Raw genomic sequence first — 15,812 nt, 5'->3', positions numbered from 1 at the left:
CATAGGCCTCTAGAAGGCTCCCGGAAGCGAAGGGCGGGGAGGGGCAGCAGCCGTCCGCGTCACGCGCCCACGGGCGGGGCCAGCAGCCAGGCGGGAGTGCCAACTCGCATATATTTTTGCTACATGTTCTTGTATGATCTGAAATATACTGTAATATTCTAGACTGTACTGTTCTGGATATATATAGGAGAAGAGGGCGAGAGAGGGCCAGTCCCAGTGATAGTAAGCTAGTGGTAAGTGAAGAGTCAGAGTGAAGTGTACTACTAAGAAAAGAAAAAAACAGAAAACTGGAAAAGTGTTTACATATCTCCCTCCCACGGAGTCTCCTGACGGTGACACGGAACCCAAGTAACACGTCCGGCATAACAATAAATACACTCCAGGGGCAATGAACAACCCTTCGCGGCACTTCATCATTGTAAAGGTCAATGGGAAGGGCAACCAATCCACAACGAAGTCTTGACCTCTCGAACAGTGGATAAGACTACCCACTGGACCACCATGACCTCTCACATTTTTTTTTAGACCTCTAATCTATATGCTATATCTTTATCACTGTTTGGGGGAACTGATTGCTGAGTAGACCATGGGACCAGCAGGACCTCTAGAGTCCCAAAGGCACAGTTTACTGAAAGACATTGTGGTATGACGATGTGCCTCTGGGGTGGGGGCTAGATCCTCCTTAGCTGGTTCTATTAGAGAGTTATGGTGTGCTTGAGGAGATGGGAGTCACTGCAATGCCCAGTAGCGGTTAGGGAGGCTTTGAGGTTGATGCGGATAGAGTGGAATCGTGAGCAGTGCAGGAGAAACTGGCTACTGGTTTAATTCGGTTTGTCTGGGTGTGGGACCATAGTGGTTCACAGTGTGGGGCATGGGCATTGGAACGGGAGGTGGTACTATTTGAGGGACGAATGTATTTGCTTCAAGTAGGCTGCAAGGTTACACTTTCACTGGTCCTCTCCTGCTGCTTGTCAATGGCACCATATATTATTTATCTTTCCTCACTACAATACACTATTGCACTATATTTTCCAGTCTGAATAACTTTTTCAATCCTTTTTATACTTATTCAAGCATATACCTTTATGTGCCCTGTTTTTCAAGCACTGCGTTAGGAATACTTTTGTTACCCTTACAATTCTTTCTGTTTCCTATTAGTCTGCAATGCCAGAAGGTTAAGTATGGAATATACACAGGATCAAAAAAGTAGATTATAAGTATTGCTTGAGTGATAGTTTATTGTTGCAAGTAAACCTGCGACCTTAAACTATCAATCAATCAATCAACAACAAAGGAGAAGGGAGGAACATGCTATCCCAACCCCCAGGCAGTAGGCTACATAGTGTTATTATACAACTAAGGATACATGTGGAGGTAGCACCATGAAACTAAAAAGATACAATGGTAGGGGACAAGTACTAAAAAAAATAAACGCCTTGAATTATAAGTATTGTAAGTAATTAAGTGTGGCTCCCTTCGACCGTTAGACTTCCTCATTCCGTTACATTTTTTTTCTAACTTCCATACAGCCCTAACACCTTACAAATTGCCCCATTGTCATTCCCATAAAGCATAAAGCCTTGAGGAGTTCTGGGGAGCGGTGGTGTTGGCCGCCGCGGACAACGTTGCGTGGCCCTGAGGAGCGGCAACGTTGCGTCCCCGCCGAGGCACACTGTAAACAAACACAATGGCGGAGGACCTGGGCCAGAGCCTGCACACCTATAAAGTTCAGCTTGAGCAGGTAAACGGCGGCTTTGAGTGGGCCCGGTGTGTGTGTGAGCTCTTTAGACTTAGATGCTTCGCTGCGCACACTAATATATACTCCAGCCCGCCCGGAGCTCTGTGTGTCTGCTCACTTTGCCGCCACTGACTTTGCTGTCCTATTTTCTTTTCCTTTGTTTCCTTCACTTCAGCTTACTCAGGACTTTTCTTTTTGCATTTCTCTTTCCTGGCTGCCCCCGCCCCCGCCACCAGAGAGCAACTTAGCGGCCCGGCAAGCTTCATCATGTCCATTCAACATGCTCATCTGTGACAAACACCTTTGTTGCTTTTGTTACTCCTGTAAAGTCCGCCTGCCATCTGTGGAGGCGGTGGTATTCATGGTGATTCTTTGCAAGAAGTCTGCCTCCCCTTCCGCCACTTCATCGCCCCCCACCCCTAAAACAAGTCTGGGGACCTATGGGAAATCAGGGTTTTTTGGGGGAAGGGAAATTGAATTATGACTCCAAAATTTCCTTAAAATAGGAAATATTGGGGAATCTTTACAAAACCCTATCCACCTCTGGCAAAGTTAGTACTTACATCATGGATTTCGTTTTGGTCCCTGATTGCAGTGCAGTCACAAGTGACTTCCGGAAAGGAGAAAGAATCCAATTCAGGGTCCATTTATTGTTGAAATTAGGGGATAGTAATACACAAAAGCGTTGCCTCCTCTGGCGGCGGCCATGGTGACGGTACCGCCAACGCAGCCACAAAATAGCTCGCAGAGGGTTTAGGGTGGGGGAGCACATTTAAACTATTCCAACTGAACTTTACGACAAAACAGCTAATGGGGGTCCTCGACCCCCTCGACCCCCCTTCTAACCAGGGGGGGCTCTGGAACCCCCCTCATGTATATGCGACTTATTTCTGCGAGGAGGTATTTCTTGCAACACATCGCCATGGCCACCACCAGAGGAGGTGATGCTTTCGTGAATTATTATCCCCTATTTTCAACAATAAATAATCCCTGAATTGGATTCTTTCTCCTTTCCGGAAGTCACTTGTGACTGCACTGCAATCAGGGACCAAAAAGAAATCCATGATGTAAGTATTAACTTTGCCAGAGGTGGCTAGGGTTTCGTAACTATTATCCGAAATATTCCCTACTCCCGTAAGTTTATGAAAATTCCCTGTCCCATGCTGTGTATTTCTAACGGCTCACACCGGATGTCGAATATATTTAAACTACTCCAACCTAACTTTACATAAAGTAACCTCAACCTCCCTTCTAACGGGGGGTTTCGCCCCCCTCAACCCCCCCCCCTGCTGAAGAGGGCTTCTCTGTATCTGCCCGTCTTGTCAGTCACACCCTTGACAAGACAGGCAAATACAGAGAAGCCCTCCTTAGCACAGGGAGGGTTGAGGGGGGCGAAGCCTGCCCATTACAATGGGGTCGAGGTTAGGTTATGCAAAGTTAGGTTGGAGTAGTTTAAATATATTCGACATGCAGTGTGGGTGGCAGCGGTTGGGGGGGGTGTCCACTATGCTGGCTATCCAGTGACATGCCCGATGTTCGCCAACAGATTGGCTGCAGTGGCATCCGACACTGCTAGGCTAGGTTAAAATAGATTACAAGACAATAGGTTTATGTAACTGCTTAAACTTTTGAGACTAGGGAATTCAATGATGTGACAAAGTTGCAGGTATATGCTATAGCTGTGCAATACATCAGGAATCATCTGTGCCACCTAAGTCCTTGAGCTTGTGGTACCATAGATAAGAGGCCCTGGGACACAGAGCCAGTGTGACATCTGGGTAATTGCCATTTCTCCATGCTTTTATTGGTAAGCTGAGACAATGTATCTTCTATTTTAATTAATTCTCTTATGACTAATTTGATATGGTGACATTTGAGGGCTAATTCTCTGTAGGTTTTAAGTGGAAACTTAATTTACCAGTAAAAATGTCCTTAGGTTGATATGAGGCCATCATTGTACATGGTTAATTCTGTTTTCAGGTTGAAGCTGCCTTGACTTCAGACCCAACAAATGCTGAATTGCTGAAACTTAAGGGAGACCTGTTGGAAGTCATCACTCTCACAGACAACTTAATTGACACACAAGGTTTGTATATATGCTGTTAATGTAGAATACCAGGTAAATCTTTAGAGTGTGGTAATTACAACATTTCTAGCACGTACGACAGAGTTTTGACAAGCGGACAGGCGTGTTTATGTCACAAGGGGTGTATTTTTCCACGCTGGCCTCACGATTTCTTCTAAGTCGATGGGCGATGAGACTGCGAGCTCTGGGGTGAAGAAAGGGAAGAACCCGCGCGGAAAAATACACCCCTTGTGACTTAAACACGCCTGTCCGGTTGTCAAAACCCCGTCGTAGGTGCTAGAAATGTTGCAATTACCACCGCACCGTGCCCTAAATGCGCACCCGCTAGGAACCGCTATTCTTAAGATTTACCCAAGTTGAAATTTACATTAGAAAAAAAAAATGCCCTGCTGCAGATCAAGGGGTAAGTGTGGGTGGGCTGGCTCAGCTCACCCCCCCTTCCCCCTCCTGCCTTACCCCAGCCTGGCTGGCTCGGCTCATAACCGAGAGAGCCCGGGTTTGATTCCCGGGCAGAGTGGAAAAATTTGGGCGGCTTTTCCGATACCCTAGATCCCTGTCCACCCAGCAGTGAATGGGTACCAGGTATTAATTGGGGGTTGTGTCCTGTCTCCTGGGATCTGTTCCCTTCTCCTATAATTCCTTCCTCTTCTGTCTCTCTCCGGCATATGACCACAGATGTTGCGCCGACTAAACGAAACTTTCCAACTTTCCAGCCTGGCTGGGGTTGGCCCAGCATGTGAGGACTGAGGATGATGGGGGGGAGTTGGAGGGGAGCCACTGAAGTGGTGTGTAAATAAAGATCTGCTCTACTTGTGGTGGGATATTTGAAATATCGACTCACTACTTGACCAAGTATTACTAATATTATTGGCCTGGTTGTAAGTGTGAGCAGCAAAAAGTTGCGTACGTTGTAACTCAAGGAGTACCTCATCATTAACATGTTTATTTAAAAAAATGAATTGACTTCAACACCAAAAGCTTTGACTGAAGTTGTACCACTAAAAGGGCTGTCCTACTATAGTGGTCAAGTGCTCAGTCCAATGCCAACCATGTTAGTAATGTGTGTCTTGGCCAGTCATCGGCGACTGGCCAAGACTAAAAAATAAGTCTGGGCATATGTTATGACCTTTTGGTAATTAGCGGCAAGTGAAATAGAATAGAATAGAATTTATTTCCATTATTACAATGGTTATTCTTGACATTTATCTTATAATCAATTAGAGTTATAACAAAAGTCCCATACAATATGGCCAATGAAGTTTAGCCAGACATGTTAAAAACTAAATTTAGGCACAGAGAGCTAATAAGTATTAGACCATAAAGCAACAGTGCTGAGTCAAAATAAAAACAAGAAAAAGATTTAACAGGGCAAGGCCTATCACAGTCAGATGTAAAATAAATAAAATCATATATGGGATCAAAAAATATGGATAGTTACATGTGAACACTGAGTAACGGGCAGTGAAATGTTGTTAGGTAACCGCCACATGGCCAGCCATTGCTGCAACCCCCATACCGAGTAGTGACAACACCCTGACAGATGCCAAACAGGCAAAAATTGTCTGTATCTCCTCTCTCCCCCCCCCCTTTTTTTTTTCCAATATCTACAGAAATAGGCCATGAGCAAGAACAGCAGAAAAAAAAAAATAATGTAGAGATGTCACAAAATAGGTTTAAATACAACACTACCCTGCAATTTTTTTAATGTACTATCCTACAGCTTTTTTAATATTAATAATTTGGTTTGTATAGTGGGAGCAATTACACCTCCCATGTATAAGAATATTATGACCGGTGAGACAACCACATGAAAAAGTTTTGAGCATAATGAAAACATTCGGCCTCAAAGCTGACCACGACATGCCCTGGCCATGCTCAGTGCACAGCGACCACCATGCCGATGCTTTCCCAGCCACATGGGTGGCACACTTGATCAGCATAGTATGACAGCCCCTTTAGGAGAACTTAGGAAAGCATGTCAAAAAGGATGCCTAACTCAGAAAAATATATATATAGAATATTAGACGGTAAAAAAAAAAGAGAGAGGTATTCATCCCCTCATAGACTTTCTTTGAGAACTTTAGTGCCCACTGTTGCTGTAATGTTTCCTAATATTGGATCATGAGGATTATTTTTTCACCTAGAAGTTGATTCCTATTAAAGAAATGATAAACTATAAATACAAAAAAACAAAAATCTGATAAAGGCTAATAATTAAGCTATATTCATATCATTAGCCTTGAAAATTAAACCACCTTTATTTTACTACCTTTAGTAAATTCTAGTATGAAGAAGGCTATGATGACTTTACAGGAAGTTCCTCGGCGGGAGCAGGGTCAAACAGTGAAGGCAGCAGCAAGGAGCCCGGAGCTGTGAGAACATGGAAGGTTGGGGACAAGTGCATGGCCGTGTGGTCTGAGGACTCCCAGTGGTAAGTGTTCCAAGAGTTTGATGTTTTTGTAGTAATATAGTCAGCACTTCACAAAGCATATTGTGTAGGAAGAGATGATATCAGGTGAAAAATACAAAAGCACATATTTCAGCACTAAGCATTGTTGGCAACTTCTTGTCACTAACTTTGTCATATAAAGCGATCCTATAAATCTTAAAGTGTTGTAGGAAGTCCAGGGAATAAAAGAGGTTCATTTTTCAAGAATATTGTATTGCATTACGGTCCATAATAAGCAGCTTTTATCTCGCAGCCTGGCAGGGGTGTTATTTACTGTGGTGAGTTGACAAGTCAGTCACTGTCTTGTCAAGGCCCCACACTAGCTAACTGATCAAGCCTGGAAGGTGACATCACTTTAAGGTAACGGTAAGAGTTGAAAAGATATACATTATCCATATCTGGAACAGGGTGCAAACTCTCTAAGAGTTACTTATCCCATTATATCATCTCATTTGATACTGGTTGTCGTTGATGGGGAACATTAAGGAGGTGATACTTGACTGCTGCCTTAGTGATTGCTAGTGGGTGCTGGCAGAGGTGGTGCCTCAGGGATGGTGATGTGTTAGACAGCTTAGGGTTTTATCCTTAAGTGTGGCTTCCTTGTGCAGTTGATTTTAAGTATATCTATGATATGTTGGAAAAAGCCTATACCCAAGTATTCTCTGATTCAGGGGCTAAAGAATCATACCTTCTAACTGAACCTACTTGATAAGGAACATATTAACAGGGAGGTTAGTTACTTTTGGGCAGCACAGAAAATACAAATAGATTATCTGAAAGGAAATCTCTGCTAGCTGCTTTCTTAATACAACTTACATTAAGTAGTTTATTGAATGTGTATTAATTTATAAGTATTAGTAATAATTCATTAACTTTTTTTTGTAGGTATGATGCAGTAATTGATGCCATAACAGATGATGGCTTGGTGGCAATCACTTTTGATGGCTTTGGGAACTCTGACGTGACAAAGTTGTCAGCGCTGAAGGATCGAATCCCTGGCGAGAAAAGGGGCCTCCACCGTCCAGGGTTTGGTGACTCTGATAAGAACAAGTATGTGAACCAGATGGTGATTTTTGGTGCTTTATTTGCGTGAGAGTTTTCTAGCCTTCATAGCAATTTAAGTGCACCACTGCAGATTTGTAGATGTTATTATGTGAGTCTGTTAACACATTTCAGCATCATCTGTTACTTTCCTCAGGTCCAATAATATATAGAGAAAGTAACACTATATTAGGTAGTTAACCCTCCACTGACATGGTCGCATTATGGTGATTTCAAATCAAGATGGTGAGAGCCATGTTGGCAAAACCCCATTTAATTTATGAAGCTGGTACCTAGATTAACAAAATTCATCATTCTCCATATGGAGAAAGCCAAGGGGATGCCCACAAAGCTCATGGTTTGAGCAAGTTGATGGAACCTATCATGAGTTACTTGACAAGGGAGCCAGCATAGAAACTTGCTCACAGGACTTAGGATAGGTGAAGCAATGTGGCCTTCAACTCATGCTCCCTTTAGTTGATTGATAGGGTAGGAAAAATATTTTCTGTAGGTTGTATCTTCAATGCAAAATATATTCCAGGAAAAAGGTGGTGGAAGCACAGCGACAGCAAGCCAAGAAAAGGAAGCAGCGCAAACATGACAGGCAAAAGCAGATAGAAGAAGCTCATGAGGCAGACAAGGCAAAGTGGCTGGCATTCTCAACCAAAGTTAGATTTGTAAGTTGCCTTGATTGTTTTGTTTAAGTTCCTAGCTGGATGTGATACAGCCTTCATGAATATCTTGTGTGGTTGAACTTAGATTATCCTGACTGCATGATAAGTTTTTCAGGATTGCAGTCCCTTAGTAGAGTACTGTTTGCATCTACAATTAATCATCCAATTCTTGAATTCCATAGAACCAAATTCTGGATTATTGAAATATCACTATATAATTGGCCCTCAACCCTTGGAGTACAGGCGGTGATATATTTCTCTGGATGGTGTGCACGGGGAAAATTTAGACATTTAAAAGAGGTGGAAATGGTGTCTTTGCAATAAGTGTATATCCATCTAGTATAAAACTTCTCTCCTAATAATAATAATAAAGAAGCTATGACAGCCGAAAATATTGTGCATTTTCTCGTGGCCGTGACATGTCGCGTGGAAGCAACCCCCGCTCTCTCTCTCTCTCTCTCTCTCTCTCTCCCCCCCCCCCCTTGCCCCTCCCTCCTCTGTCAATGCCACAACCATAGCAGTCATCAAAGTCACTGTCACTTTAATTCGCCTGCGCTCTACTTCCGCCTGGAGCAGAGGAACTGCTTGACACGTCACGAGACATGACAGATGTATTCCAAACAAAAGTGGAAAATTATCTGGAGATGAATGAGAGTGTGTACGGATGCCAGATGCCTCCACCGTTCTTCTGAGTCAAGAACTGGCGGTATATTTGAAACGTAGGGAGCATAGAGTGTGATGATTATATATATGATCCCCGTACGGGTGGGGCGTGTGGTAGCGCACTTATATATACGATCTAAGGGTTAATACACACGTGGAATACTTAACAGAATCCCTCACCTACATTAATATTCCTCTTCCATGTGCTACACCCCCTAAAAATGCTGCAGCAGAGAAATAGTTTATTGAGCATAAAAATCATCTACCTAGATCAACAAAGGTATAAAAGTCCATTATAATGATTTTATATCTGAAAATGTAAAACAAAGTTGATGCAGTATGCAGCATTGCCATTGGTAAAGTTGGGGGCAAACACTATAGCAACAGTTGGCCTCAGTGCTCATTCCTATCCAATTGGCCCATGAGCCTGTTGTGGCTGAGAATCCATTACCCTGGGCCACAGGGCAAGTGCAACATTTGGGGTACCAACTTATCATGAGTTACCTTTCCCAGGTTCCCCAATTTATAGCCCAGTAGACCATGGTCTAGTGGTCAGTGTGCCTGGCTACCACTCTGCGGGCCTGGGTTCGAATTCCGGCCTGGGCAGTCGGCACGTAGCTCACCCAGCTGTTCATCCTCTCTTTTGGGCTGGTTGATAAATGGGTATCTGGGAAAACCTGGGGAAGGCAAACTGTGGTAATCCCAGATTTCACACTGGCCCACATCCTGGGGTAATTGGTTGTTACCTGCCACAGGCTCAAAGGGCCAACAGGTCGGAGATGAGCACCTCAGCCACGAGCAACTATTATTATTACTGATCATTATTATGGTAAGCTACCAAAGGCACCTTCCAGGGTGCAGTACAAGTTGAACCACACAAAATACCAATAGGGGTAAAGATTCGTTTTAGTACCATGCCAGTATTTCATTACCTACCTTATGAAACATCACTAGCTCTTCATATATATTTTATACAAACGTTCAACAGTCATGGAAACGCTTTCAAAATCCAATTCAAGGACTGTTTATTGTTGAAAATAGGGGATAATATTCACGACAGCGTAGCCTCCTCTGGTGGCGGTGGCGGTGCCGCTGCTGCAGCCGCAAAATAGCTTGCAGAGGGTTTAGGGTGGAGGGGGCATATTTAAACTACTCCAACTGAACTTTACGACTTGACAGCTAACGGAGGGGCTTCGCCCCCCTCAGTCCCCCTTCTGACCAGGGGGGTGCAGCACCCCCTGGACCCCCCCACACACACACACACATGTATATGCGACTTATTTTTGCAAGGAGGTATTTCTTGCAACACCACCTGCACCGCAGCCTGTGGAGGCTATGCTTTCGTGAATATTATCCCCTATTTTCGACAATATAAAAAATAGTCCTTGAATTGGATTTTGAAAGCGTTTCCATGATTGTTGAATGTTTGTAGAAAAGATATATGAAGAGCTAGTGGTGTTTCATAGGGTAGGCAATGAAATATTGGCATGGTACTAAAATGAATCTTAACCCAAACAGGTACTGTAGAGAAGCAAAAGCAACGAATAGTTAAGAAACTGGCCAGTTATAGCATATAGCATATACACCCACCTTTACTATTATGAAAGGGGGGCTTGACAGCTATAGTGACTCCATTTTGCCCAAATCATTTTGCCATTGGCTTCTAGTATTTCTTTGTCTGCTTCTCTGCCACATCTATGTCTCCCATTACTGGGACTGTGTGGTGGAGCAGCGTAAAAGGGAACACCCACGAAAGCCGACCCTAAAACAATCTGGACAAAATGAAACCACTGTAAGGGGAGCTGTGTGCTGACTGCCTGGGCCCTCAGATCCATAGCTAAGCATGCTAACCACTAACAACACCATAGAAGTACTACACTAGAATGAGTGTTGTTAATTTCAGCATTTTTTTGTTTCTTCAACAGACAAAGAAGCTGAAAGGTGTCACAAAGAAATCTATATTCGCCACTCCTGATGCAGCTAATGGCAGAGTTGGCATTGGAACTTGTGGTATAGGAGGAAAGCCAATGACAGAGTACACTCATGCTGAAAAGTGGAGGAAAGGAACATAAATGGTGTTTATTGGCAGTCCATATTACAATAAGATATTAACCATGTGCAAGTTTAATTTTGACATCTCTGTGAAGGACCTTATGTTTTCATAAACAACATTGTTCAGTCCTTTGGAAAAGTATTTTTGAAATGTAACTGTTTACTTTTTAGTATTCATTTATATCAAATGTATCTGGGCAAGTTTGTATTGTGTGTGTGTGATGAGTGATTCCAAAGGAACACTGCTGAACACAAGCCTCCTTCTAAAAGCAACTGTCTTCAGGGACAAGTACTGAGCTAGGTCATGGAAATCAATACAGAACTTGGCATATGGATACTTCTTTGTTATTGATATTCATCCACATTGTATTTTAGTCCGTGTCCCAAATTTTATATTTCACACACTCATCCTTAGCTCTTTTTCATGTCAGTATAATTATGACTAGCTCTGTATTACTATACCTCCTCATATTGTACAAACTGGAAAGTTATCATATTTTTTTTACGGTTGTATTCTAACAGACATTTTGAATAATTGCTTGCAGGCTCTAAATTTCAATTGTTTTCACTACATTTTACTTCTCATTGTATTCCTTTTGGCTGGGTTTACAGTAATGCATAAATAATATGAATTATATCCTAACAGTCATGTGTTAAAATCATTGATACATTGGTGACTTTTCATGTAAAAAAAACTGGTTAGATTTTATAAGTACTCTCTAGAAGTGGTCTTGCATAATGAAGTGTAGATGGTTATTAAGGACCTGTTAGAAGCCTCGGTGTGAGATTACGTTACTTCCTTACCCTTATAGATGTATGACTGCTCCAGGAAATTTTATGGCATGCCAACCTGCCATATACTGAATTCTCAGTTGTCTGTAAAGGTGAATAAATGGGAATATTTACTAATATAGTAATTATTGTACAAATAGATGTTTGGTGTATTTCCCATTAATACCATTTGACCTATCCCATGAATAAAAGTTTACTTAATTCTTTTTTGTGACTCAAGTTCTGAAACTAATCTCAGAGTGGAAAAATGTCCTGCCCCTTGCATACATACTTCAATCCTTTTCTTACCTATTTAGGTCTGGGTGTCTATTTGTCTATGACCCGTGTTTGCATCTCCTATATACGAGATGCAAAGTTCATCCATATTTTTTTAAGGCTGAGGCCCACCTTTTGGAATTCAGGTGGTACTCTCACAGACTAGATGGTATGGTTGATGGTATGGGAATTCGAGCATGCTTTTTTTTTTTTATGTGGAGGCGATGGGTGAGTGGTCAGTGTGAGGGCGCAGTGTCCTGAAGGGCCTGGGTGCAAGTCCCACTAACTAATAATTTTCAGTCATTGCTGAGTGGCGTAAAGCTACCCACATGCTGTCCTGAAGACCACCTATTAATCCTGACTCTTGGACTAACTTGAAAGAGGATCAAAGTGAGTTTATTACATTATCTTTTCTTTATAAATGGTGTGTGGAAACGCTGCGAAACTATTTGGTGGAAGAAGGATGAGTAAAGTTGCTCAGTCATCCCAAGAAGCCTGAGGTGATGTGGTTGATGTTCCTTTTTATTATCATCATTATTGAGATCCATGAAAGGGCATCAATGGGAAAAAATATATATAGCCTCCTTAGAAAAATGTTGAAAATGACACCACGGCCCACTTGGAAATTTCTCAAAAACTAAAACAAAAAAAAAAACTAACCTATTAAACGACTCGAATAAAAATAAGTAAAAATATATTATCAACCAACAATAATCTTTAAAAACGATTAATACGACATCCTTTAATTCTCACTCTTCAATTCATTACTTCCTCCTTTCTTTGCGTGTTATTTTACCAGTCCTCTATCTCACTCTCCGTTTCAACTTAATGCTTCCTCTTTTTTACTCTATTTCCTTACGTTATTATATTTTAGCAGTTCCAAAATTTCCGTTTAATTGATGTATACCTCAAACTCAATCAATTTTACCATCAATCTTCTTAGGAACTTTAGCTTAATTTGTGTTTCAGCCCCTTGTTATCAGCCTTCATTCAATTATTAATCTTCATACGTGGGCACATTATCTATTTCAGTACCTTCTCGGCCTTCATTTTATTATTAATTAAGCAAGGTAATATTTTGACCCCGCCACCTCTTCCTCCCCCGCCATCTTTAAAGGGTTCAAGGAAGAGAAAGTAAACAAACCGATAAAAAGTTCCATTATTTTCGTGTTTTTTCCCCTTAATACTCCGCGCCCAGCCATGCCACGCCCGCCACGCCTACATGAGTGTCTGGAGGAGGCGTGGGTGTCCTGGAGGAGGCGCGGGTGGAGGAAAAGGAGGAGAAAACAGCTGGAGAAGACGGTGGCAGGAGGTGAGGTCATGGCGGTTATGTATTGTATTTTATTTTGATTATTCTTTTAACCTTTCCTTTGCTACTACTGTGTTAAAAATGTTGGGAGGGTGTCTGAGTAGTAGTAGTAGGAGAAGGAGGAGGAGGAATAGTAGTAATAGTAGTAGAGGTGATAAAAAAAAAGTACTGGTTCAATTTTCCTCAGATTTTTGACAGTTGGTAGACATACATATATATTTTTTTACAGCAAAGTAAGTACCATAAGTAAACTAAATAAGAGGTGCCTCCATACCTGAGTTGGCCTCCTCCTCCCTCTCCTGCATCCCCGGTCCCTCCTCACCCTCTACATGAGGTAAAGTTGGTGGAATAAGGGAAAAAAGTAAGAGAAAAATTATTAATATGCAAGTATTTTGATAAGTTGGGAGACACCACCAAGCCTGTGCTCTGCCATGCCGTGTTATCTTAAGCCCAAATAGCCCTGTCTTGACTTTGAATAGTAACGAACTCGGTGCAAAAACTTTGGACTCCCATATCTCAAAAAGTACTGGTTCAATCTTCCTCAGGTTTTGACAGTAGGTAGACATACATATGAACTATATAGTGTTCAAAATTTAGCCCTCTATGTGCAGCATTTTCTGAGTTATGGCCAAAAAACGGCGATCGATAATGCGGCACTATCTAGTTACCAGTGAAATTCGCCATGTCTGTAGTAGTAAAATTAGTAGTAGTAACAATTATAGTAGTAGAAGTGGTTGTCTTTCTTAAATCATTAGATATTTTACTCTTGATATAACACTTAAATCATTTTAAATATGGTATTGATATATTTAATCTTGATTTAAATAATTTGATCTAAATCAAACCAACCCTGCCCTAAACAGTTACTGTTGGTCTTGACTCAGAAAATTCATATATGCTTCCTTACTAATGAGACTTTCTATACAACAAAGTGAGGTCATTCTTTGTTAATTCATGCCACAAATTGCTGGCTATCATGTGTTTGATGATTCCCTAAACTTAACCTAACCTAACAAAACCCCAAGCAGTTACTGTAGGTCTTGAGTCAGAAAATTCATATATGCTTCCTTACTAATGAGATTTTCTATACAACAAAGAGAGGTCAGTCTTTGTCATGTGTTTGAAGATACCCTAAACTTAACTTATCTTAACCTAACACAATCCCAAACAGTTACTCTAGGTCTTGACTCAGAAAATTCATATATTATGGTTAGCAATACAGTAAGTTTAATTCTTATTCTCTCCCCTCTACTCTTCTCCACAGTACTCCATGAAGCTGTTGGCACTGTGTGGCTGCCCAGCTGAGTCTATCCAGGAGTGTCAAGTTGCAGCAGACCCAGAGTGCCAACTGAACTTAGAGACACAGATGCAAACTCATGTGCCACAACACAACAGGAAGGATCAGGTATGTGTGTGCCTTCCTTGTATTTATTTATTTATTTTTAATCTTGAAAGTAGTCTTGAATGGAGCGGTTAGGCCTTACCTTGATTATTCTGTTCAGCTTTGTTGGTGTCCTTATTACAGAAGGGTATAGACTCAAATCAGTTCAGGGAATAATGACCAAAATGATCTAAGGACTTAGTATAGAGAAGAGTTTTGATGGAATACTGATGGTTTGGGATCTTGATTGGATTTGATGGGATGCAGATTTTGTGATCATGATGTAATCTATGCAAGCAAGTGAACCACGTGGTTTATTATATGATATTTAAGATTCAGAGGTTATAATTATTCATGTTTTGTATATGTTTTTTGTACTAAAAATATTTAAGGTTTAGAGGTACCGTAATTGTCTATCTCAGTCATTTTAAGATTTAATTTTTTTTCATACTTTGTTAAAGATTTAGAGGTAATTATGTCTTCTTTTTCAAATATCTAAGATTCTGAGGGTGGAGCAGTTCACCAATTATCTTTTTTCACATTTCTTGTATTTAGAATTCAAAGGTAATCTTTTCATAATGTTCTAGTGTTTTTAAGTGTTTTTAAAGTAACTTTAAGGTACAGCAGGATCTCACCAATTAGAATTTACTAAGTAACATCATTGACAATACTGGCAATTTAGAAGCATCTGGGCATATCTTGGATAGTGTTTGTTTACTGATATCAAGGTGAGGTTGTCATTGTCATCGGACTTGCATCCAAGGACACTTGTATAAAGAGGTTATTGCTGCTGACACTCCAGGACTTTCATCTATTTTTTTATTCATTTTTTTTTTAACTCCCAGCAATGCACTTGTTTTAGCTGAAGTACTAGAAATCATTACTGAAATTATACAAGCAATACGAGACACCCTGAAGGAGTTAATGAAGTGTTTGGTGTTGGTAGTGATGAGCCTCAAGGTGCACGGAGGCTACTGTGGCATACTGCTGCCCCATTTCCACTTTGGTCCAGTGCCTGGCTCACCCACTACAGTTAGCACATTATCAAACCTGTCAAGGCCAACCCTTACAAACACTGGTTATAGTGGCTAAAATGCAACACAACTGTAACCCCGCTCTGATCTACGGGTGACCTGGCCGTGATCAAGGATACGAGACAATAGGGATAGTTTACCCACAATGTATCATGTAGTGTCTTGACTCCCAACTCAAATGTACAGTAATGCAAGCACCACACTGAATGAGTTTCTAATTTTTCACTGCACTAATCTGCATAATATTACCATTTCATCAGTTTGGCCTTAATGCCCAAGGTTTTTGGTACCACTCGTTACTGTTCGCATGTCGGTCAGCAGTCACAGACGACGTTTGA

The 15,812-nt window shown here is 41.4% G+C and overlaps 1 protein-coding gene across 1 annotated transcript; it reads left to right on the top strand.

Moving 5' to 3' along the window:
- The first annotated feature begins 1,576 nt into the window (after positions 1 to 1,576).
- Positions 1,577 to 11,697, top strand: LOC127009874 (survival of motor neuron-related-splicing factor 30-like). The gene is made up of 6 exons (XM_050883355.1): positions 1,577 to 1,741; positions 3,719 to 3,824; positions 6,138 to 6,255; positions 7,159 to 7,323; positions 7,856 to 7,991; positions 10,577 to 11,697. Exons 1-6 carry the CDS (start codon positions 1,688 to 1,690, stop codon positions 10,721 to 10,723), a joined length of 726 nt encoding a protein of 241 aa, XP_050739312.1. The 5' UTR covers positions 1,577 to 1,687; the 3' UTR covers positions 10,724 to 11,697.
- The last annotated feature ends 4,115 nt before the right edge of the window (positions 11,698 to 15,812 follow it).

This window comes from Eriocheir sinensis, chromosome 4, assembly GCF_024679095.1.
Source record: "Eriocheir sinensis breed Jianghai 21 chromosome 4, ASM2467909v1, whole genome shotgun sequence".
Classification (NCBI taxonomy): Eukaryota; Metazoa; Arthropoda; class Malacostraca; order Decapoda; family Varunidae; genus Eriocheir; species Eriocheir sinensis.
The sequence above is the reverse complement of the archived record's forward strand: the minus strand, read 5'-3'. Positions and strand labels throughout refer to the sequence as shown.

Bases quoted from the DNA above. Each gene is read 5' to 3' on its own strand.
- LOC127009874 (XM_050883355.1), top strand. From the start codon at position 1,688: ATGGCGGAGGACCTGGGCCAGAGCCTGCACACCTATAAAGTTCAGCTT. The intron at 3,825-6,137 runs GTTTGTATATAT...ATGACTTTACAG, and splicing joins CAACTTAATTGACACACAAG to GAAGTTCCTCGGCGGGAGCA. The intron at 7,324-7,855 runs GTATGTGAACCA...AATATATTCCAG, and splicing joins GGTGACTCTGATAAGAACAA to GAAAAAGGTGGTGGAAGCAC.